The 21,623-nt window shown below is 41.6% G+C and overlaps 2 protein-coding genes across 6 annotated transcripts in view; both read left to right on the top strand.

Moving 5' to 3' along the window:
- ndst1a (N-deacetylase/N-sulfotransferase (heparan glucosaminyl) 1a) overlaps positions 1 to 13,609 on the top strand; it is a 42,591-nt gene extending 28,982 nt beyond the window's left edge. For 3 of the 4 annotated variants that reach the window (XM_040119448.1, XM_040119447.1, XM_040119450.1), the window contains exons 2-16: positions 1,378 to 2,400; positions 3,819 to 4,301; positions 5,061 to 5,148; positions 5,568 to 5,722; positions 6,712 to 6,897; positions 8,023 to 8,151; positions 8,773 to 8,955; positions 9,449 to 9,545; positions 9,889 to 10,012; positions 11,055 to 11,229; positions 11,412 to 11,582; positions 12,119 to 12,228; positions 12,790 to 12,892; positions 13,032 to 13,147; positions 13,343 to 13,609. In XM_040119448.1, coding sequence (XP_039975382.1) covers positions 1,855 to 2,400; positions 3,819 to 4,301; positions 5,061 to 5,148; positions 5,568 to 5,722; positions 6,712 to 6,897; positions 8,023 to 8,151; positions 8,773 to 8,955; positions 9,449 to 9,545; positions 9,889 to 10,012; positions 11,055 to 11,229; positions 11,412 to 11,582; positions 12,119 to 12,228; positions 12,790 to 12,892; positions 13,032 to 13,147; positions 13,343 to 13,394 — 2,718 coding nt within the window. In that variant the 5' untranslated portion in view covers positions 1,378 to 1,854 and the 3' untranslated portion in view covers positions 13,395 to 13,609. Of the gene's footprint in view, positions 1 to 1,377; positions 2,401 to 3,818; positions 4,302 to 5,060; positions 5,149 to 5,567; positions 5,723 to 6,711; positions 6,898 to 8,022; positions 8,152 to 8,772; positions 8,956 to 9,448; positions 9,546 to 9,888; positions 10,013 to 11,054; positions 11,230 to 11,411; positions 11,583 to 12,118; positions 12,229 to 12,789; positions 12,893 to 13,031 lie in introns of all 4 variants that reach the window. The other variant, XM_040119451.1, reaches the window with a different exon arrangement.
- Positions 13,610 to 16,191: 2,582 nt separating this feature from the next.
- Positions 16,192 to 21,544, top strand: cd74a (CD74 molecule, major histocompatibility complex, class II invariant chain a). 2 transcript variants are annotated; one of them, XM_040120028.1, is made up of 9 exons: positions 16,192 to 16,412; positions 17,782 to 17,951; positions 18,638 to 18,738; positions 18,920 to 18,967; positions 19,061 to 19,144; positions 19,235 to 19,313; positions 19,998 to 20,198; positions 20,310 to 20,366; positions 20,512 to 21,544. In XM_040120028.1, exons 1-9 carry the CDS (start codon positions 16,324 to 16,326, stop codon positions 20,517 to 20,519), a joined length of 837 nt encoding a protein of 278 aa, XP_039975962.1. In that variant the 5' UTR covers positions 16,192 to 16,323; the 3' UTR covers positions 20,520 to 21,544. The 2 variants fall into 2 exon arrangements, with proteins under 2 accessions (XP_039975962.1, XP_039975961.1); XM_040120027.1 differs by having other exon boundaries at positions 19,998 to 20,204.
- The last annotated feature ends 79 nt before the right edge of the window (positions 21,545 to 21,623 follow it).

Raw genomic sequence — 21,623 nt, 5'->3', positions numbered from 1 at the left:
TTTAAGGTATCCTGTTAAGCTTAGCTGGAAGGCCTAGAGGGGGCAGAGATACTCACCAGAATAGTGACCTTGATTATATTAAAAAGACAGTATGTGAGCTTCTTGTTTTGTTTTGTTTTTTCCAGCCATGTAGTACTGTGTGTACATGAATGATAACTTCAATGATCAAAGGATTATCTTTATGGAATTCTGCAGGAAATAATGTATGCTATGATCTGAAGTTTATCTCCTATCAGGCTGTGAAAAATCAATAATTTATTGATTGTAATGCTGTCAGATGGATGATAGTTGCCCATAGGATTCACTGTGCTGAGCATAATATTGCCACTCTTTTATTTTTAATGTTACTAACCTTTAATTAAACCTTGGTTAACAGTGTTAGTAATAAACCCTTTGATGGCTTTATCAAATCCAGTTTATGTCTGATTTGTGTCTGATGAGTCTTGATGGGTTTGGGGGTCACCATTTAATGTCTTTGAGTTGAGGGGGTTGTGACTCTGCTCTAATGGAGTATCTAGGGTTTTGTAAATGGATGAATGTATGTGTGCACCTTGATTGCTCTCCAGCTTAATGGACAGAGCATTTCCATGAAAAGGTAATGATGCTCTGTCTCATTTTCTCCAGCAGGCCTCTAAATGGAGAAGTGATGTTTTTGTAAGTGACTTGCTCACACTGTTCTTATGCTGCATCTTGTACTTTTCACACTTGGCTTGATGGAGACTGACTAAATGGCTGGTATATTACGATAGGTCTGCAGAGGGTTTGGGAGTGTGTATTGAGTGTGATTAAGGGGCTTTCTTCCAGAGTAAAGGATCCTATTGTTGCCAGGTCTGTCTGTCACTTTCATCCACTCCTCTGCTCTTGGATCATTTCCCTTCCATCAGCTTTTTTTTCTCCCTCCTCACTCCATTTTGGTCACGATACTGCGAGGATTTGAGGGAAATAGAAGGCGAGTGTCCCCGCGGGTGATGGCTTCACTTGTATGCATTCACACAGTCCTAGTGGACTGAATTGGGAATTAGCTTGCCCCGAGGCTTTGTTGTCACTCACATTCTGCTTATTGATTGTGTGGAAGCTGCGTGAGCGGGTGATTTTTATTTATTTATTTTTTTTTTCCTTTTATTTTTTTTTTCTCTCCTCTTTTGTTTTGTGTGTGTGTGTAGGGGGGAAATTGGCAGCTCTCACTTCGTGTAGGTGAATGCAAGGACTAGTTTGGAGTGAACTTTTGGAGTCTTGGCACTGGCAGTATACACATCTCCCACACACTGCTAAACCCACACAACAAAAGAATGTGATATGTCGTTTGTTCCATAGGAGCTGATGCTGTTCTTTCCCATTTTTAACATTGTCTTCTTCTGTCTTGCTGTTTTTTTTTAGGTCAGGAGATTTGATCCTGGGGGAATGGTGCTCCTGAGATGACCTGCGTGACCTCACCTTCCTCAAGAGATCATTCTCCAATCAAAAGAGAGGAGTGAATTCTAGTTGGTGCATGGTTGGCAGGTTCACATGATGGACAGGTGATGGAGTCTTCCATCATCTTTCTCCATCAGTGACTCGGGCTGCCAGCCCTTCCTCCAAGGCATAAGTGTGTACCAGCGGTCCAAGGCCCCCTATTTCTCTGCCATGGTGACATAAGCAGTGCTGCAATATGAGGGAGAGCCAACGTGAGACCGTCTCATTTCTTTCTCCAGTAGCTGCTGCAGCTGCTACCTTAACACTGTTTGTATTTAGTTCCATAAAAAGACTGACTTTGTTGTGAATAATCCCTGCTCGCTGTTTTCTACCCACACCGAGAGAGACTGCCCCCAAGGCGTGTTGCTGGGCCGGTGGGGCGGAGCGGTGTGGTGTGAGACGATGCTGGGATGCGTGACACGCCTCCGTCGGCTGGTCCGTCTCCTCCCCCTGCAGACTTCCCTCCTCCTCCTCTTCCTCTTCTGCACTGTCAGCGTCTTCATCTCTGCTTACTTCCTCTATGGCGTCAAGCGGGAGCTGGAGCCATCAGGAGGGGGCGTATCCGGAGCCGAAGGTGCATCTGCCGACTCCGATGACCCGAGGGTCACTCCGTCCCGACTGCTACCTCTGCGAAGCGTCTCAGGGGGCCCTGGGGTGGATCCCGGAGGGTCCAGGACAGATCCTGTGGTTCTGGTGTTTGTGGAAAGCCAGTATTCTCAACTGGGTCAGGAGATTGTGGCCATTTTGGAGTCTGGCCGGTTCAGGTATCGGACTGAGATCTCTCCTGGTAAAGGGGACATGCCCACATTAACAGACAAAGAGCGAGGGCGTTTCACACTGGTAATTTATGAGAACATTCTCAAGTACGTTAACTTGGACGCCTGGAACCGAGAGCTGCTGGACAAATACTGTGTGGAATATGGAGTGGGCATCATTGGCTTCTTCAAGGTTAGGACAACAGCACACTCCCTCTGCCTCCCTCCCTCCTCTCACTCACACCTTCTGCCCTGTCCATCTGGCTGCACCGTCTCTAAGGAGATGGAATTCACAGGGTTTGAAAGACCTGCCTGGTTCAATATCACTCAGTCCCGCTGCACTGTTTCTCTTATGTTCTGTCTCTCTCTTGTTTCACTTCATTCTGCAATCTGGCCTCTTTCACTCTTCTTGCTCAGTCTCTTGTTTCTCTTTGCTCGCTTTCTCTCCTTTGTTTTATTTCTCTGGATATTCAGTCCACTCTACTTCTTTCTCCCTCTATATCTTTCATACTCTTTCTGTCCTTCTCGCTCTCTCTCCCAGTAATCCTTAGCTGAGCCTGTTTGCCCAAGGCCAGTTTTTAGATCTTATGGTTTTAATCACCATCTCTGAGCCATGTAAAGAATATAGAACGAGATGTGGAAGCATTGATGGTGGTGCAAAGATCTTAGGCAGTGTAGATGGAGGTAGAGCGAGGGCATGCATCCCAATAACGTGGACACACAACAGCGCTCTGCTCTCTGAACCAAACTGTTTGTAGTAGAGCTGGACTGATGTACACTAACTTTCCAGTCTATTAGGTACACCTAGCTAAAACAATAAATCCTCCCTTCATGAAGGTTATAATGTTCAGTTTTTGTTTAAACTTTTTTAGAGAGGTGTCGATTCAACTGTATTTCCTTATTTCGTGGAATATCAGCATTGTGGCAAAGGAAGGAGTTACCACCTCTGTACTTTTCTACATATTGTCTATAAATTCAATTAACTCAATTTGGTTGATTTCGCACTGATGATTGTTATTATTACTATTATTACTATATTTACAGATACAGCAATGGTAGCAAAGAAAGCCACTGTCAAAAAAAAAACAATGTCTGTTGATATATCATTATTGGATTTTTTTTTTTTTTTTTTTTAATAGACTCAAATATTGTTATGTTACAAAAATCCAGTGTCCAAATCAGCAGCCATCATGTGGACCCCACACACTGCATATGCTATCACCGACCCCCCCACACACACGGTGGGGAAATTTTCAGTAAAACTTGAGTAAAAGAGCAAGAGAAAGTGAGACTTGTATTTCTGTGGCTGTAGAGATGTGAAAGAATAAGAGAATAACATGCGGGAGGGAAAATTTCAATGAACAATCACCGTTCCCTCAGTCTTTGAATCTTAGAGGACACAGCAGGAGGTTATTCATTTTGACGGCAATCTTGGAGTATAGCAGGTAGAACCTGCCTTGTGCCTTCACATTTGAGTAGGCCTGACATTGCTTATTTCACACATGATTGGAGAAATTGGGGAATTAAATCCCATACATTTCTGTCTTCATCACTCTGGTGTATGATGAATCTGTGTGATTTCTCTCTTATTTCTGTCTCTCTGTTGATCAGGCCAATGAAAACAGTTTGCTCAGTGCACAGCTGAAAGGCTTCCCCCTCTTTCTTCACTCTAACTTGGGTCTGAAGGACTGCACAGTCAACCCCAAGTCCCCCCTGCTCTTTATCACCCGATCTGGGCAGCCCCTACCAGGTCCTCTCCCTGGGGATGACTGGACCGTTTTCCAGTCCAACCACTCTACATACGAGCCCGTGTTGCTGGCCAAGACCCAGTCAGCTGATAGTGTCGCATCGTTGGGGCAGAACGCTGCTCTGCTCCCATCTGTGGTGCAGGACTTGGGGCTCCACGATGGTATCCAGAGGGTCCTGTTCGGCAACAACTTGGTCTTCTGGCTGCACAAGCTGGTGTTTGTGGACGCTGTGGCCTTTCTGACAGGGAAGAGGCTCTCGTTGTCCCTGGAGCGCTACATCCTGGTGGATATAGATGACATCTTTGTGGGCAAAGAGGGCACACGCATGAAGGTGCCTGATGTAAAGGTGAGTTTGTGAGTAGGTTGCATTTGTTTTAGAGTGTCAAGAAAGTTAACAGAATTAAAGCTGAACCCACTTATGCATTCATCAACCAGTGTTTTCAGCAGCCCTTTGCAGAAATCTATAAAAACTGCCTCACACATTGCATGTGCTATTCTCTGCCAGTCACACAGAAACCCTTCTTCTCGCTCCTCTTCTCCTTCTGAATGCGTTCGTCCCAGTAGGCCGCTCAAAGCTGACAGGCCCCAACGCTCACACTGTTACAGACGCTCCACAGCAATGAATATTTCAGGGGCCCAGACACATACAAAGAATGTTGAAAAGTTCCTTGCTAGCGTCCCCTCAGAGCAGAACAGACACCCTCACATGTGGAGGCAGAGGGTATAAGAAAAAAATATGGAAGAAGCATCAAGGCCTCCTCACTGGCAGCGCAACAGCAAGCTTTTAGTAACAAATCACACCCTGACAAGACGGAAAAATCTGACAGAGTGAGAGAGAGGGTGTGTGCTGGGAGTCTCATCCAGCATAGAGATCAAATGGAACAAACACCCGAATCAGAGGAGAACAAATATCAAACAGAATGAAGGAGAGGAGTGAGGCAACTGGGAGTGGATGTTGGATGTTTACCGAAAGAAACTTGCAGAATGAAATATGTATGTCGGCACGCGTGCGCCTGGGTGTTCACGCCTCCTCATTAATGCACTCGTGCACCAGTATGAGCACATCGTGTACTGACCCACTCTTCTTTCCTCCCACCATTTTCAGGCCCTGCTGGAGACACAGAGGGAGCTGCGCACTCATGTGCCCAACTTCACCTTCAATCTGGGCTTCTCAGGAAAATTCTTTCACGCTGGTGAGACACAGCCTGTGAAGGGAAACTTTATTACTGTTAACTGAAGCAGAGATAAGAACGTGCACTAAACTGAAAGAGATAACACTTGTGACATTCTAAAGTTTCAGTTCATGTTATTTTAATTTCTCCACATCTGTTCTTCATCTGCTTCATGTCCTGACGTGTTCTCCTGCTGCTCATCTCCCACGTTCCTCGCTCTATTTGAACTTTTCACCATTTGCCTCTCTGACGTACATTACCTCCTTTTCTCATCACTGACCCCATTTGACCCTTTGCTTTTTCTTTGTCTGTGTCCATTTTTATCTCCTCCATTTCCTCTTTACCCTTCACCCCTTGTTTTTCCTGTTAACCTCCCCTTGTCTCCCTCCATCTCTTCCCTCCTTTCTCGTCCAACTGTCCACCCTCTCCGTCATGTCCAGGCTCTGATGAGGAGGACCTGGGAGACGACCTGCTGCTTTCCTATGTGAAGGAGTTTTGGTGGTTTCCCCACATGTGGAGCCACATGCAGCCACATCTATTCCACAACCAGTCTGTGCTGGCCGAGCAGATGTTGCTCAACAAGAAATTTGCCATGGTGAGTCACAGAGGGCGAAGGTCAGATCACAGCTTGGGTGAGCACTGTGATCAGAGGTATTCTGTTTTTATCCCATTGTCCTTGTTCAGATAGGCAATCTTAGGCAAGGTGCTAATGCTTTTTTTAAAATTTTTAATTAGTAAGATTTCAGTCCGGGTTGACTTGGCGACACCTGTGGTAACAGCATATTTGGTTTCATGCTACAGCAAACAGCTACTTCATCAGAAATACAACATAAGAGCAACAGGTGTATCTGTTTACCTTGCAGCCAAACAAAATCATATGGTTTTACTAATGAAGTCAGATCTTCAGATCTGATTTCATGCTGCTCATAGTGTGACTAGTTTTCCCACACAACAGCAGGGCACAGTGGAGTGGGTTAGTTTGCTGAGGAGTTGGTGGTTTGTAGTCTGTCGCCTGCAGCTCTTCATCCAACAGTTAACTGGCTGCTCATTTTGTTCAATTACTCACTTGCACAAAATTTAAAAACAATGACCGTTAAAAAACAATGTCGAAAAATGACTGTTTTGTTTTGTAGATGCATTTTTGATGAACAATCACTGTCAGCCCAAATTGTGGCGACAAAACGCATTGCATTTCCTGAGCCTGCTTCACAATAACAGCCAGTTGAACACCGTGAAGCAGCAGCAGCAGTAGCCTAATACAGCACTGACACGGTGTAAAGACATCAAACGGTAAACAGTGAGGCTGATATCTTTGAGATAAAATTACACAGGACTGCATGATGCGTCGTTTTCCAGTGATTCCTTCCTGCTTAAGTAGGCGATGTGAATCCAGCATGGCAATGGTGGACTCTGCCACTGCAAATATAAACTGCTGTAATTACTGAATGTAAATACACTGAGTGGTCATTGCAAGAATCACGATACATAAATTGTATCAAAAAATACTTCATGGGTTTTGATGAGCTCTGCTTTTGGTACCTTTCCATTTTCCATCGTGTGTCTTAACTGTAACGTATCTTCCAGGAGCATGGGATCCCCACGAACATGGGGTATGCGGTGGCGCCCCACCACTCAGGCGTCTACCCTGTCCACATGCAGCTGTACGACGCCTGGAAGAAGGTTTGGGGCATCAAGGTGACCAGCACAGAGGAGTACCCACACTTGAAGCCTGCTCGCTTCCGGCGAGGTTTCATCCACAGCGGCATTAGCGTAAGACCACTTTCCATACATTCAGGCATCCATAAGGCCTCATTATCTTGTTACCTCTGGCCTGTTGCTTTTCCTCCACTTGGCTTCCCAACATCCATTACCTTTTCAGGCAGTAATCCCTTTTGGGGTTCTCTTTTCTCCATCTACATATGCTATCCTTCATTCATTAATTATCTCTCCATCTCTACCTCCTCCAGTTCTTTTGTATTTACTATTCTCTCAAGGCTGGCAGTTACTCTCCACCTTGCATTTGTCCATCAACTTCTATTCCTCTTTGACTGTGCTTTGTCCCCAAAGATGCTGAGCAGAATCTTATTTTCATTTTATCACATATCACCGAGGTGACAGAAGTCCCAAGAAAGCCAATCATCTCATTAGTCTGCCTGGGCTGTTGTGTTCTTCTACAGAGTGGGAGATGATAATGTAGTCAAGTGAACCAGTCCTGCATGACACAGCATAACGAAGACTGACATCTCTGGCAACAGCATAGCAAGAGTCTGCACACGACTAATCACTCAAATGTCAATACCCCCCCAAAAAAAACCCCAAAACTGCACTTTATTCAGCTTCACAGCACTAGCTGGCGCTGAATAATACAGTTATGAGAAGAAAATTAAAGTTGAATAGATTACATTCAAGAGGTTCAAAAGAAGGGAAAAAAAAATCTTATCTATTTCTTTCCCAGGTTGACCTTCAGCACTGATAGGAAACAGTGCAGCCTCGGTCCAGTCCCTTTGTAGTGTTGGCATTCAGTCAGCCTGTGTGGCCTCAATGCTCTGTTCCTGTCCTTGAGATAGTGCAGTCTGAATGGACAGTCTCCACTGCTCACTGATGATTGATATTCAGTTCCCCAGACACTCTAAACTGTAAACGCATTCCATGAATTTCCATATAGACTCAGAGTGAATAAGAGGTTTTCTTTGGCTAGATGAGCTGCATAATATGAATCTTATTGAAAGCAAACAATGTGTGGGGTAACCGCCTGGAGTACTGACAGCTCTGCTCCACTCTCAGCAGAGGGCTGATGGTGTGTGTGTGTTTATTATTGAATGCATTTCTTTATGATTTTGTTTTCTTTCTTTTTGCCCCTTTGGTTTAGTGACTTTGTGTTTGTTTATATCACAGGTGCTACCCAGGCAGACATGCGGCCTTTTCACACACACTATCTTCTATAAAGACTACCCTGGCAGTCCGAACGAACTGGACAAACTCATCAATGGGGGAGAACTCTTCCTCACTGTTCTGCTGAATCCTGTGAGTCAAATACACAAGAACACTACACAGCACAGCTTTTGTTTTTTGTCAGATGATTACTTTTATTATTACCATATGTTTAACACTCATGCTTTTTAGTAGCCTATCAGGGACAGGGACACAGCCCTGATGCTAATGAGACGATTAGAATTAATTATTCTATATAGCCATACAATTCAAATTCAGGGCCACAAGTTACGATTATTTTCATTATTGATTAATTTGCTTATTATTTTCTTGATTCATCAAATCATTTGTTAGGTTTATAAAATGTTAGATTATAATGAAAATATTCATAATAACTCCCTGGAGTTTAAGGTGAATGCCTTCCAATGACTTGTTTTATCTGACCAACAGTTAAACAAGAAAAAGATTGGAAAGACAAGTTAAGATAGTAAATTCACTATGATGTGTGACGGATTCTCAAATTTGAGAAGCTGCAACCATCAAATGTTTTCTGATGCTCCACTTATCAGTTAATTGACTAGTTGTTTTAGGTCTAGAAAAATTCAGTTCGTGGCACTTATTTCTAATAGTGTACACAGTGTATATCGCCCATCCCCAATTTAGATCATCATCCCCTCTAATAAAACATACTCTGCTTGTTCCTTCCATCCACAGATTAGTATCTTCATGACCCACCTGTCCAACTATGGGAATGACCGCCTCGGCCTGTACACCTTTAAGAGCCTGGTGATGTTCGTCCAGACTTGGACTAATTTGAAGATGCAAACCCTGCCGCCTATTCAGCTGGCTCAGAAGTACTTCAGCCTGTTCCCCTCTGAGAGGGATCCGCTCTGGCAGGTGAGAAGAAGAGGCTGATGATGATATAATTTATTTATATATTTATCACATTTTTATTTTTATCTGTTCTGCACTAAAGCCAGAGTTTGCGTTTGGTAGTAATTTTTTTGACAGCTTATATTCCAATAATGGAATGCTGCAATAAAAACACAATATAGCTGACAATGGTAATGTAAAAGAACACACTGTCGTAAAGTGTTGTACCTCTGTAAAATATGACATTATATAGCAATACCTTGAATCCTTTGCATACATACCCTATGCAGACACAGTGTGTGTATGACTGAAATACATTGTTTTGTTGCTGGACCTAGATTGTTACCCTTTTTAATGTGTTGTATTTAAGGTATTTCCTTTGTTGTTGTGCCTGGAGAACATTTGAGTAAACAAAGGTTAATTGGCTTTCTCCTGTATTTTTAATTGTACATATTTGTTAGACTTTTGTTTGAGCCGCACCTAAAACAAAGATTTGTTTATCTTTCTTTGGCTACAGGATCCCTGCGAGGACAAAAGGCACAAGGACATCTGGTCCAAAGAGAAAACATGTGACCGCTTCCCCAAACTGCTTGTCATCGGGCCTCAAAAGACAGGTGAAGCACAGTGCTTCAACACCCCCTGCAGGATGGAGTTGGAAGTTAAAACAAAGTTTCTCATTCAGTTCAAACCTGTCGTGTGTCAAGTTCTCTTTGGTTTGAATGAGCTTGTGATTATTTCTTTGAAACTGAGATATAAAAGTAGTGGAGTAGACATTCCTGAATGTATTAAGAGAGTAGAGTGATTTGCTTTTAAGGTGGTTTTGTTGCTGTCATTTTTAACACTGTTAATCTTCACTGTAGTGATGATAGGATGTATGCTCCCTTAAACGTCTTGCTCTTTTCTTTCTTTATCTTCTCCCTCTTTTCTACACCACTCGCCCTTTCTTTGCCCCCTCAGGGACAACAGCACTCTACCTGTTTCTTGGCATGCACCCTGATCTGACCAGTAACTACCCCAGCAAGGAGACCTTTGAGGAGATCCAGTTTTTCAATGGACACAACTACCACAGAGGCATTGACTGGTAAGAAACCGCCGAGGCACCTCAGCATTTCGTTGTGTAGCATCGCTGGGGCAGCATTAAGCAATCGACTACACTTACCTAGCTACATGTCCCCATCATACAATTAATGTTTGTGCTGATTCCTGTGGTTTGACTGTTTTTAATCCTGCATTGAATTTGGTGAGTTCAGTAACTCTCTTCATTAACTTTTTTTGGGCATTAACATCTCTCATTCTAGTTTATAACCAAATGACATTGCAGCTGACAAGTTTGCCTTCTTCTGAGCACCAGTCATGTTTGAAAATTTCTAATGGATGTGTTAGAACAGATACATTATGACTCAGGGAGGACAGATGCCATGTTCGAGTGCAATGAATAATGGTCTTGGAAGTTATTATGAACATGCATTCAGCACTTTGTTGCAGTATAACTCAAATGTAGGAAACCTTTAAATTCAGAATCATGGTTTTTTCCATATCTATATGTGGGAATTCAGGTGAAGTATGGGGCAAAGCATTTGTTTTAAAAAAATTTATAAAATAACAGTTAAAAATCTTATAGTTACCTCATTTTATCATTAAATTTTAGACCCCAAGACAGTAGGCATGTTTCTGTTTAAAGCAAATGAACTCAAGAATCAAAATGCAAATGATGCCAAAACCCCACACAACAACAAATCCACTCATTAGTGACATTCCTGAGAGCGAGACCAGCAACACAATTTACACCCATTTAGTTGGTAATCCACTATATTTAATTTTCCTTTCGATTTAATCGATTTGAAACCTGCATCAGTGATGAGCTTCACACGTCACAGCACCTGAAAAGGTTCCTCCACAAAATTTACTTTGCAGGCTGGAAATTTATGTCAGTGGGCTGCCCAAATATTAAGATTGTATGGTGTCGCTGGATGTATTTTGTATGTGAGGTGCCAAGCTGCTGCACATGACTGATCCCCCACGCAGGGAACAGAGAAATTATCCTTATCTGTGGAGAGCAAATTGGACCAGATCAGCTGTGGCTGCTTGTAACACTTTGTATGCTTGTGTTTGTTACGTGTTAGGTATATGGAGTACTTCCCTCTGCCCTCCAACACCAGTTCAGACTACTACTTTGAGAAGAGTGCCAACTACTTTGACTCTGAGGTGGCAGCTCAGAGGGCCGCAGCTCTCCTGCCCAAAGCCAAGATCATCACCATACTCATCAATCCAGCGGACAGAGCCTACTCTTGGTACCAGGTCTGTCATCGGCAGCCTTAAACCGGATAACTGTCATGTAATGTAAAGCGTGTTATGTTAACTCCTCCGTTAATCTCTGCACGAGCAACTTTAAATGAAAAGTCAATATAATACAATTAGGAATTGATTTTAGACTTACCCTTCTGAAATGACTGCCTCCTCACATTTCTGTCTGCCCTCAGCACCAAAGAGCCCACGATGATCCGGTGGCGTTGAAATACTCTTTCCATGACGTCATCACTGCAGGCCACGAGGCTCCAGTCAAACTACGGGTCCTCCAGAATCGCTGTCTAGTGCCAGGCTGGTACGCCATCCACCTGGAGCGCTGGCTCAACTACTACCACTCCAGCCAGGTACCATGTGTATCTTCATGCACGTAGTGCTGGGCAGTATTCAGTAAATGAAGCAATACCAATAGAAGTATTTTTCAACAACCTAAATCTGCTCATGTCAGGGTGTAAAAACGTTTCCCTACCGTGTATATTAAGCTTTACGAGTGGCTGGCAGATATTTTTCCCAGTAAGATTTGGGGCGAAGGAGGCTTGTTTAGTCTTTTGTGCCATCCTTATCGGCAGTGCTTTAAATCCGCTTGACCATGAGCCAACGGAGCTGCCCTTGAGGGAGGCTCTCAAGAAAAAAAACGAACGCTTGTTGACCCAGCCTGACCGAATCTGTCAGCTGCACACGCAAGATGCGATGAAGTGGGTGCAGCATTACTTTTCACTAAAAACAAACCCCCGCTGTTGTAGTCTATCCTACTGACAAAAAAAAAAAAAAACCCTCTGTCATGAGAACATTCAATGCATGTGTTCAGGCAGGCATAACAGGTTTTACATACGCGACTGTCCTGTTCCTGTTCTAACATTTGGTACTGTTTGTGTCTCTGCAGTTGTTAGTCTTAGATGGACAGATGCTGAAGACTGAGCCTGCCTCAGTCATGGATAAAATCCAGAAGTTTTTAGGCCTCGCCAATATCATCAACTACCACAAGATCCTAGCGTGAGTTTCATCCTGAACTTTAAATCAATCACAGTATCATTGCTTCAGCTCCCAGATTTACAAATTAATTTACAGACTGATTTGTATCTTTAGACTCCACAGGTTAAATTAGTCGTTGTGTGGAGATCCTTGGTAGATCCTAGTCACCTTTGATGACATGTGTATGGAACAAGACTGGTTCCAAACAAGTTGAGTTTCAGGTGTGCAGCAGCAGATCAAACAAGGCAGACAACTACAGCTTTGCCTTATTCACCTGACATAAATTATTTCTTGCTCCTGTTTTGTTATTCAAAACTAGCAATTTGACAGTTTTCTCGATCCCCGATAAATTGAAGTCTTCCTTCTGTAAAAGCGTGTCTATGCTAGCTAACATGAATCAGTTGGTAGCGTGATTCCTAAGTCCCATAACCCCCATCTGCCCTTTTTTTTTTTTTTTTTCCCCCCCTTTGGCTCTACACTTATCTCATACATGGCCTCTCAGCAATCCAATTGATGGAAATCTGTCGTAGCGACGGAGAACTTAAATCCCTGTATATATCATTTATTCTCGTTTATGTATAGGTTCGATCCTAAGAAAGGTTTCTGGTGTCAGCTGCTGGAGGGAGGGAAGACAAAGTGTTTGGGAAAGAGTAAAGGGCGCAGGTACCCTGACATGGACGCTGAGGTATGATGTTTTGTAAGAATTTTTGCAAGACACATGTTAATATCTGTTGAGATTACACCTATATGTTTTTCCTTTTGCTTTACTTTTGATGAGATTTTTTTTTAGAAGTAATTTTATTTTACCTCTTTCTCTCCTTCAGTCCAAGGGATTCCTCAGGGAATACTATAGGGATCACAACATTGAGCTGTCAAAGCTGCTCTACAGGATGGGTCAGCCGCTGCCCAGCTGGCTCAGGGAAGAGCTGGTCCACACCAGGTAGCAGCACCACAGGGGGAGACCACAGCTACACACACTTAACCACTGCTTGACCCTGCTATGGGACACTGGCCAAGTGGCCTGAAATGTTAAAGATCCCAAATAGTTTTGAAAGAAACTGAAATATATCGTGACGTGAGGATGGAATATCTAACTAGAACTCAACACTTTACTGTGATCTTCCCAAATGGACAGGGTAACAGTGGATGGTGAGCAAGAAGAGAGCATAGCTGCTTTCAACAGCTGATAGCTCTCCCCTCTGTCCGTGGGCTTTGAGGTCCCATTGCCCTGAAGATGGCCCCCACTGTGTCCTGAAGAAGGAGGAGGGAAGGCTCAGTGATTTACAGGGGAGAGACCTTCGGTGTTTGATAATCACATCCCTGCTCTCTTAATCAGACTTTCTCTCCTTCACATGAACTTCATCCTGAAAATCAAAGAAAGGGAAAAAAAAAAAAAAAAAAAGTCTGAAGCTTGAGCAGTCGTGACATTTTGAGCTCTGGAAAAAGGGGTGACAAAAGACAAACACAACATCACCTGTGTCTCCAGCTATGAGTTCGGGTGTTTGGAGCACATTAAAAAAGGCAACATAACATTGACTAAACAGAATACAGCCTGATTGACAATAGAGACATTGTTTGCATATATATATATAGATATATATCTATATCTATATATATATATAAAACATATCTATATCTATATATATATCTATATAGATATATATCTATATCTATATATATATATCTATATCTATATATATATCTATATATAGATAAAGATATGTTTTTCTGAGAGGAGAATGGGACATCTGGCATCTTGACTCAGGCTGCATGTTGCAGCCTTACTTGATAGGCCTTGGTAGAATCTAGTTATCACATTTACAAGTGCCAGGACAGAATCTTCATTAAACTATTACCACATGGACTTTTGAGGGTTCCTTTTTTTAGACGTTTTATGTTTTGTTTTCGTTACTCGGACTTTGTTTTAAAGTTTCTGTAATGCTGATGGCAATGCATTATTGTAGAATGTACCAAAATTAAACATCTTAGCTCAGTTTTCTCATACAGGCCAGATGTACAGTACAGTTAGTTAAACTGTTGGGCTCAGCATCCTCTTTAGTCGGTTCCGTGACCACTGAATTGTCTAAAGCAGGAACAGTAGGATAGATGTTGAAAGCACAATATTTAAGGCACTCATGTGAACATCGATTCTGAGCATACAGGTTACTGGAAAGCACACTAACAAAACGGCTCCTACTACAATCTGTGAAGAAGATCATAAGCTAGCTACTGTATGTTCAATTAAGCTCTCTGGTTCAAGAGATTCAGATAGTGTACAGAACAAGATTGTGCATTTCAAAATCTGTTTTCAGCATTGTTTTTTTTTTTTGTCAGAACTGTATATTTTGTCTATTATCATGTTTCATTTACTAGATGAGTTTAAGTTCGGGGGGAAAAAAAAAACTGTCTCTGGGAAAAACGTGTAAAGTTGCCAGGCAAACCAACACACACATAGGCGTTTGGTTGTCGGTCAAGGTTTTACCACTGCAACTAGATGTCAAGCATAGATAACAAAAAGCTGCTCTTATTGCAATAGTTTTGTACAATGTTCTGATGTGATAACAATGCACATGTTGGTCCTTTATTTCCTGACTTTGTAATGTACATAATACGCAACCCTCGGTAGACCTAAATTATTGAATGTGTTTGGGTTTACACTCTCCATCAGCCCATTCCTATAGTGTGAAATGTCAGTGCTGTACTGAGGGGAGTTTGGATAATGTCATTGTGCGGAGGTGTGTCACTAAGATTGTTTCCTCTCATGTTCTCTCACTGCCAACTATTGTAAAGAGGTACTGAGTCTCTCCATATAAAGTATTAAGAGATAACACATAACAGCAACGATGGTACTAATCTCCTGGACTGTATGATAAAGATTTGTAATTGTTGTCAATAATTTTTACAGTGTAACTAATATTGTCGGTGCTTTTTAATTTGCAAATAAAACACCACTGTATTTTTCAGTAGTTGTACCTTTTTTTCCCCTCTTTTCACAGTTGAATCTGAGCAAACTAAGCTCTATTGAATGATGTTGAATTGATGGTCATTCTAAATTCGAAGCAAGCAGGATGATGATGACTGCTTATTTTGCAGAGATTTCTAGAAACTTTTAACACTGTCGGTTTCTTGTTACTTGGCTCGATGATTGGTTTGCTCTTTTGGTTTCACTTAACGGTGCAGTGCTTCGGAGAACAAAACAACCTGAATCTCTCAAAACCGCATGAAGCATAGGCCTGTTCAACAACAAAATAAGATGATTTTTTTTATTTTTTTTTATTTTTTATTTATCCTTCTGATGTTTAACACAACCCAGAGTAGATTTGTCATGTGTCTAATGCTTGTTCATTTTTTATTACTTGTTGGGAAAACACCAAACATCTATAAGAAAAGCTCTATTGTTCCAGGAAGTAAAGAGTGGCCAAATAAAGACGAATTGCTGCCTTTTAAAAATATTCTATCTATTATTAATAGAAGCTGAAGTACTTATCACAATTCACGTTTTCATACTTACTACTGACAAATATTTCGAAAAATTTCACTATTTCACTAGCATTTCACTATTAAATGTATTATTGTCCTATTACTGTTTAATAGTATTAAAAGTAGTAATAATTTTATTGTTTGCTTATTTCTTTTCCCTGTGAGGAACTTTCTGTCCCAAAAAACGGAAGAGGAAAAGTAAGTGCAAATGAAGTTTATTATCAAGTATTCACTCTTGTAGTATATCTTAGTAATAATATATATGTAAAGTAGCTTTAAACCTACATTTCCAAGTTCATTGAAGAGACCGTATTAGCTTAGAAAACTAGTACAGACAATAGATTGTACAATGTTAGGGTGAAAATCGGGCTGTAAATAAACTCCCACTCCACTCCATCATTGTCTGCCTCTGTCAACAGGTGATGGTGTTTCAGTCTGACCAATCGCAAAAAGCGCTCTCTCGCAGCTCTGCAGAGCCCGTCCCACAGGGCTTTAAAAGAGAGGGACTTTCCGCGTCCCGTCACCTTTCTGCGCAACCTGTCCGGTGCTCCTTCCTCATCTTTAAGGCAATTTATCCGTTTGACCAGCCCGGACTTTCACCAGTTCGTTGCTTTGAAGAAGCTGAGAGAGAGAGAGATGGCTAGTTCTCCAGAAGATGCTCCCCTGGCCAGAGGGAGTCTGTCAGGCAGTGAGCACGTCCTTGTTGGGCCTGTACGAACTGGAGGGTGAGAAGAAGTTATCATAAATATGCTTTATCCTCTCCACAACAGCGGTTTGCTCGGTAGCAGTTCCGGAATATAAGCTTTGCTATTAAAGGGCGTCTTTTTCTTTATACGGTTGATTTGAAAATGAAATAAGAGAAATGCATCACAATTCAAATTAGAATTTTGAAATTTTGCGCCTCTGCTTAGTAGCTGACTTACAGCAATAACACAACTTGTTTCAACAGATGATTAACATTGTGCTTGATATGTTCTTTTCATCCTAAATGGCATGCCAAACGTGTCTCATTCTCAGTGTCACTTCGCAGATTCGCTCTGGAAGTAATACGATAAGAGTATCGTTTTTCTGTTGAAACTTCAACGTTTCAAACATCTTTACCTGCAATAGTACGTTCGCTTCCCTTTGCAGAAGGAGAAGGTGTCTGCCTAGTAACTGATGATGCGCTGCCACCCTATTGGTTCATAAATAACCACAGAGAAAAACTGGTTACTGGTTAAATCTATGTTGATTATTTTTAAGTAAGAAATACCGATACGTAAGTCTTACAACTTAACATTGTTTCTGACATATTTATTTATTTAGAGTTGGTTGTGAGGGATAAATAAAACTTACTGTTTCACTCATAACAATGACTTTGTTGTTCTTATAGATGTTGATCTATGATTTTAATTATATGTTCTTGAGATAGAGTAAAACAACTCATAACACTTAATTATAATAAATAAATTGTGTATAAGTAGTAGACCGAAATACATGCATTTCTGGGTTGAAGTTTCACTCTTCATTGAAGCCGAACGGTGTATGAAATAAGGGAGTAAGAGTTATTGTGACCTTGCACCTTTTAAATGAAAGAAAAATCAATTTACACCTGTTAACACGTCTTAAAGAGACTCTAAATCTTACCCAGATATGTGCTTCCCTATAACACCCGGAGGAGGCATCTGCCTAGTAACTAGTGAGGCTTACATTCTATTGGCTAATTATGAGCAGCAGAAAAAATATATCCTGCAGTCTTATTTCAGGCCTTTTATTATTTTAGGTTACATTATAACAACCTAAAGAGATGTCGTGTGGATTTGCTTTTCTTTGTTTTTGTGTTTACATATGGGCCTTTTTTGTGTATGCTGGACTTTCTAATATCAGTATCTAAACGGAACACCCGTGCTTTGAAAATGCCACACACAGCACTTTTGGAAATCCCCCCCAAGTCCTAGTAATACCATTAAATGTTTTGTACAAGTTAAAATCCCACTTTGAGTTTGACTCGGTTTAGCAGTGTGTAAGGGTTGTCGCTCTCCCCCGCACGTTATCCCCTCTCCCCTACTGCTTCATCCTCTTCAAGTGACATTTTCTTCTGTTTCTCTCTCTCAGGAGCTCCAACAGCCGTGCTCTGAAGGTGGCGGGCCTGACAACCCTCGCATGTCTGCTGCTGGCCAGCCAGGTCTTCACTGCTTATATGGTGTTCGGCCAGAAGCAGCAGATCCACTCTCTGCAGAAGAACTCGGAGAGAATGGGCAAACAGCTGAGCCGCTCACCCCACGGTAAGAGAGTGCATTAAAGTCCTAACGATCAGACATACTGTAGCAGTGGTCCAATAGGGATGTGTCATTGTCAGCAATCGTCATCAACAGACTGGGGGAGGAGGAGGAGATGACTGTAGGGGGTTAAGAGGTGGGCAAGGAAGGGAGAGTTTGCTTTAAGGAACTTGATCTGAAAGTCGGACAGAGAAATGAAAGTTTCGATGGTGATTCACAGGAAGGGAATTCAGTTGCTCAGTGCTATCTTTATGTTGATTCTATCATTATAAGATTTCAAGCAATGCCATATGGAGTTCCCCTTCTACTGTATATTATCTAGCATTCGAAACCTGCGATGAAAAGCACCCGTTTGAGGCAGGTTTGAGTATGTGTTGCATGCTTTTTATTCAGTTTTTGTTCCCTATTTTTATATTTTAATTCAACATAATTTATATATTTATTTATTCTGTGGAGCTGTGGTGTTTTTTAAATGTTACGATAGAATTTTAGATCAGGTATTTGTGTGTCATATCACTTGTTTTTTAGGAGTTCTTTTCAAATGTTATATCCATACATTTGCCATCATTTTCATTAACTTTCAGTAAAAACAAACAAAAATTCTCAATGTGTCATCTTTTGCATTGTTTTATTTATTTTTTTTAAATCAAGTAATTAATTAATTGAGTCTTTTTGTTTGTTTGTTTTTTCAGCTTCGGTTCCAATGAGGATGCACATGCCCATGAACACCCTGCCTCTGCTGACGGATTTCACTGACAGTCAGGACTCTAAGACAAGCAAGACACCCTTGACAGTGAGTTTTCACCTGCTAACTGTAAGATTTTTCATTTAACCGTATTGAGGTGGTTTAAAACATTGTCCTGGATGGTGCATAATGAAGGCTTCAACAAGAAAATTGTACCATAAATTTCAACATGAATGTAAACAAACACTGAACTATTCGACTCCTCGTTCCCTCCCATCAAAAACTGCAGGGCTCTGCTGTTGTCAGCGTGGAGAAACAGCTGATGGATCTCTTGCAGGTATGTTGCACTCAGTATAGTGTGTGTCCTCACACTGCTTATGGTGTGTATCAATGCACTGGTGTCGCTAAGCTCTGGTCTTGTTTTGAGCAGGATTCCCAGCTGCCACAGTTCAACGAGACCTTCCTGGTCAACCTGCAGAGCCTGAAGCAGCAGATGAATGAGAGCGAGTGGAAGGTGAAGCCTCAAAGTCACTCAAAAGCAAATTAATAAAACGAATATAGAAACTAATAAAACTGAATTATCTTGTCGTTGTGCACTTTGCAGAGCCTTGAGTCCTGGATGCGTAACTGGCTGATCTTCCAGATGGCCCAGCAGCAGCCTGTACCCCCCACATCTGAGTCAGGTTACTGCAACTTTCTTTCCTTTACATTTTAGTATTTAGCTTGTGTTCTAATCTAGAGTGGTGCTGTGACAGTAGATGTTACATCTCCGGTAGCCAGCAGTAGGCGGGTTCAAGGACCATGGTTGTAATATGTTACTCTGACAGTATTAATTTAATGTAGAACTGCTTAGCAGGGAGTTTACAAGATGGATACCAGCGGCTTGTTTAAGATAACGTCAAACCGATCAAACCGGCTATTGTTTTTGCTACTGTCACTGAGTTTTCAGGAGCAGTTGTAGGAGATGTGGTTAAATCTTGCAAAGGGTAAAACCACCTTTCTTATCCAAGTGTCCTCTCCTACACTACTCAAGGTGAAACTTCAAACAAAGATTTAGCCTAGTCTTAAAAGAATAGTTTGACATCTTTGCAAACATGCTTATTCTGGCATAGAATAACGTGAGACGATAACTAGATAACCACTGTCATATACTGTATTTCCGTTAAATATAAGGCTATAGCCTGCAGCTGGTTAGCTTAGCTTAGCACAAAGACTGGAAACAGTCAAGCTAATGCTTTAACTCTGTCTTTTTCTGCAGTTGTCTCCATTGCCAACTACGTATTGTTTGTAATGCACCATAGTCACCAGTAAATAACACCAAACAGGGCATTAATGTCCCAATGTTCTCTTCTCTCTCCTTCCATCAGCCTCTGTGATCAAGACTAAATGCCAGATGGAGGCTGCACCTGGAGCCGGCAAGATCGGTTCCTACAAGCCCCAGTGTGACGAGCAGGGCCGCTACTTGCCCACGCAGTGCTGGTACCCCACAGGCTTTTGCTGGTGTGTGGACCCTAACGGCGATGTCATCCAGGGCACCAGCGTTCGTGGCCACCCTGACTGTCAGAGAGGTAGAGGACACAGATTAAAGGCCTTTTGATTCAACGCTGCATCAGTTGCTTTTCACGCAAGGCTGTGTTGAACAATGAAAGTAACTTAATTGCCCATTTTCCTCTGTCTAGCTCCTCGCCGCATGATGTTCCCACCCAGGATGATGCAGAAGACCATCGCCATTGATGGTGAGAGCCTCAAAGTCTAGTGCATAAACATTAGATCTTCAATAATTTGACAAGTTTTAAGTTGTATGTTTACTCCCAGGCATTTGTTGGTTGCTACATGTCTACATAATTGCTACATAATTTGTTGTGTTTTTCTTTTTCCCAGATAAGTGAACCACATTACGCTGAAGCAAGGCATTTCTTTTCATCAAGCAATCTTAGCAGGCATGAGAAATCAATTATTTTACGCTGAATGAGGCCACACTTTCACTAGTGGCTGTAGTGCTTGGATCGCCTTTTCCTCCACGTGATCTGTTGATTTTAACTACTTCAAATCGAATCAATAGAGGCCTGTTACAGTGTACTGCTTTTAATCTTTGTAATTTTTTTTTTATTTTGGGGTGTTCTCATTGACATTTTAACCTACATTTTCAGATAAACTACAGTATAGTAAAGTATTTGTTGAGTATTTTTTCCTGCAGAATGCTTAAAGGGTCACTTCACTCAAATTAACAAAAAAAAACAAAAAAACAAACATATTTTCTCCATTACTTCTACTAGCATCTAGCCATGAAGGTAGTTCTGGTTTTACTTGCCCAGGTCACAGGTCTGTCTCTACCCCCAACACAATGGAGGGGAATGGAAGTTTGTTTATGGCGCATACAGCATTGAAAAATGACATTTAAAATGTAAGCAGCCAAGACTGTCTCAGGAAACAATGGCCTGTTCCTGTGATAATCCACAGACCTCACAGGGGATAGTTTTCGGAGGCACCATTTCCAGTAAAAGTAGTTCCAATAAAAACTATTCCGAGTAATGAGGATGCTGTTTATTGAAACAGATGGTGCTGTTTAATTTTTAAAAATGTTTTTCAATGCTGTGAGCCCCACAAACAAAAACCCAAACTATCTGCATAGTTGGATACCACAAGGGTTGAGTGAGTTTAGTTTTTGTGTAATTTTGGGTGAACTGACCCTTTAAAATATGCACGTATCGGAATGTATGATAACATATGAGAAAGTGGCTTTTTCTGTGAAGGTGATTGTGTTAAGAAAGCTGAATAAAGTTTTCCTAACAACACTGTTTGCATTGTTATACGTACTATATGTTCAACTGCATTCATCTTGTTGTCTCGAGATGAAATGATTGTTAAAGCTAAACAAGGCCTGAATAAAATTTAACCTGATTAGATGCAGTGACACTGCTTGCTCAGTCCTGGATTTTCTAGCATCTGTGTCTGGTTTTAAGTTTCCCTTTTCATTGAAGCACACTCAAGAC

The sequence above is a fragment of the Xiphias gladius genome, chromosome 23 (genome assembly GCF_016859285.1).
Source record: "Xiphias gladius isolate SHS-SW01 ecotype Sanya breed wild chromosome 23, ASM1685928v1, whole genome shotgun sequence".
NCBI lineage: Eukaryota > Metazoa > Chordata > Actinopteri > Istiophoriformes > Xiphiidae > Xiphias > Xiphias gladius.
The sequence above is the reverse complement of the archived record's forward strand: the minus strand, read 5'-3'. Positions and strand labels throughout refer to the sequence as shown.

Excerpts from the sequence above, each read along its gene's own strand:
- cd74a (XM_040120027.1), top strand. The coding sequence starts at position 16,324 with ATGGCTAGTTCTCCAGAAGATGCTCCCCTGGCCAGAGGGAGTCTGTCA. Across the intron at positions 17,952-18,637 it reads GCTGAGCCGCTCACCCCACG|CTTCGGTTCCAATGAGGATG; the intron begins GTAAGAGAGTGC and ends TTGTTTTTTCAG. Across the intron at positions 18,968-19,060 it reads AGCTGATGGATCTCTTGCAG|GATTCCCAGCTGCCACAGTT; the intron begins GTATGTTGCACT and ends TGTTTTGAGCAG.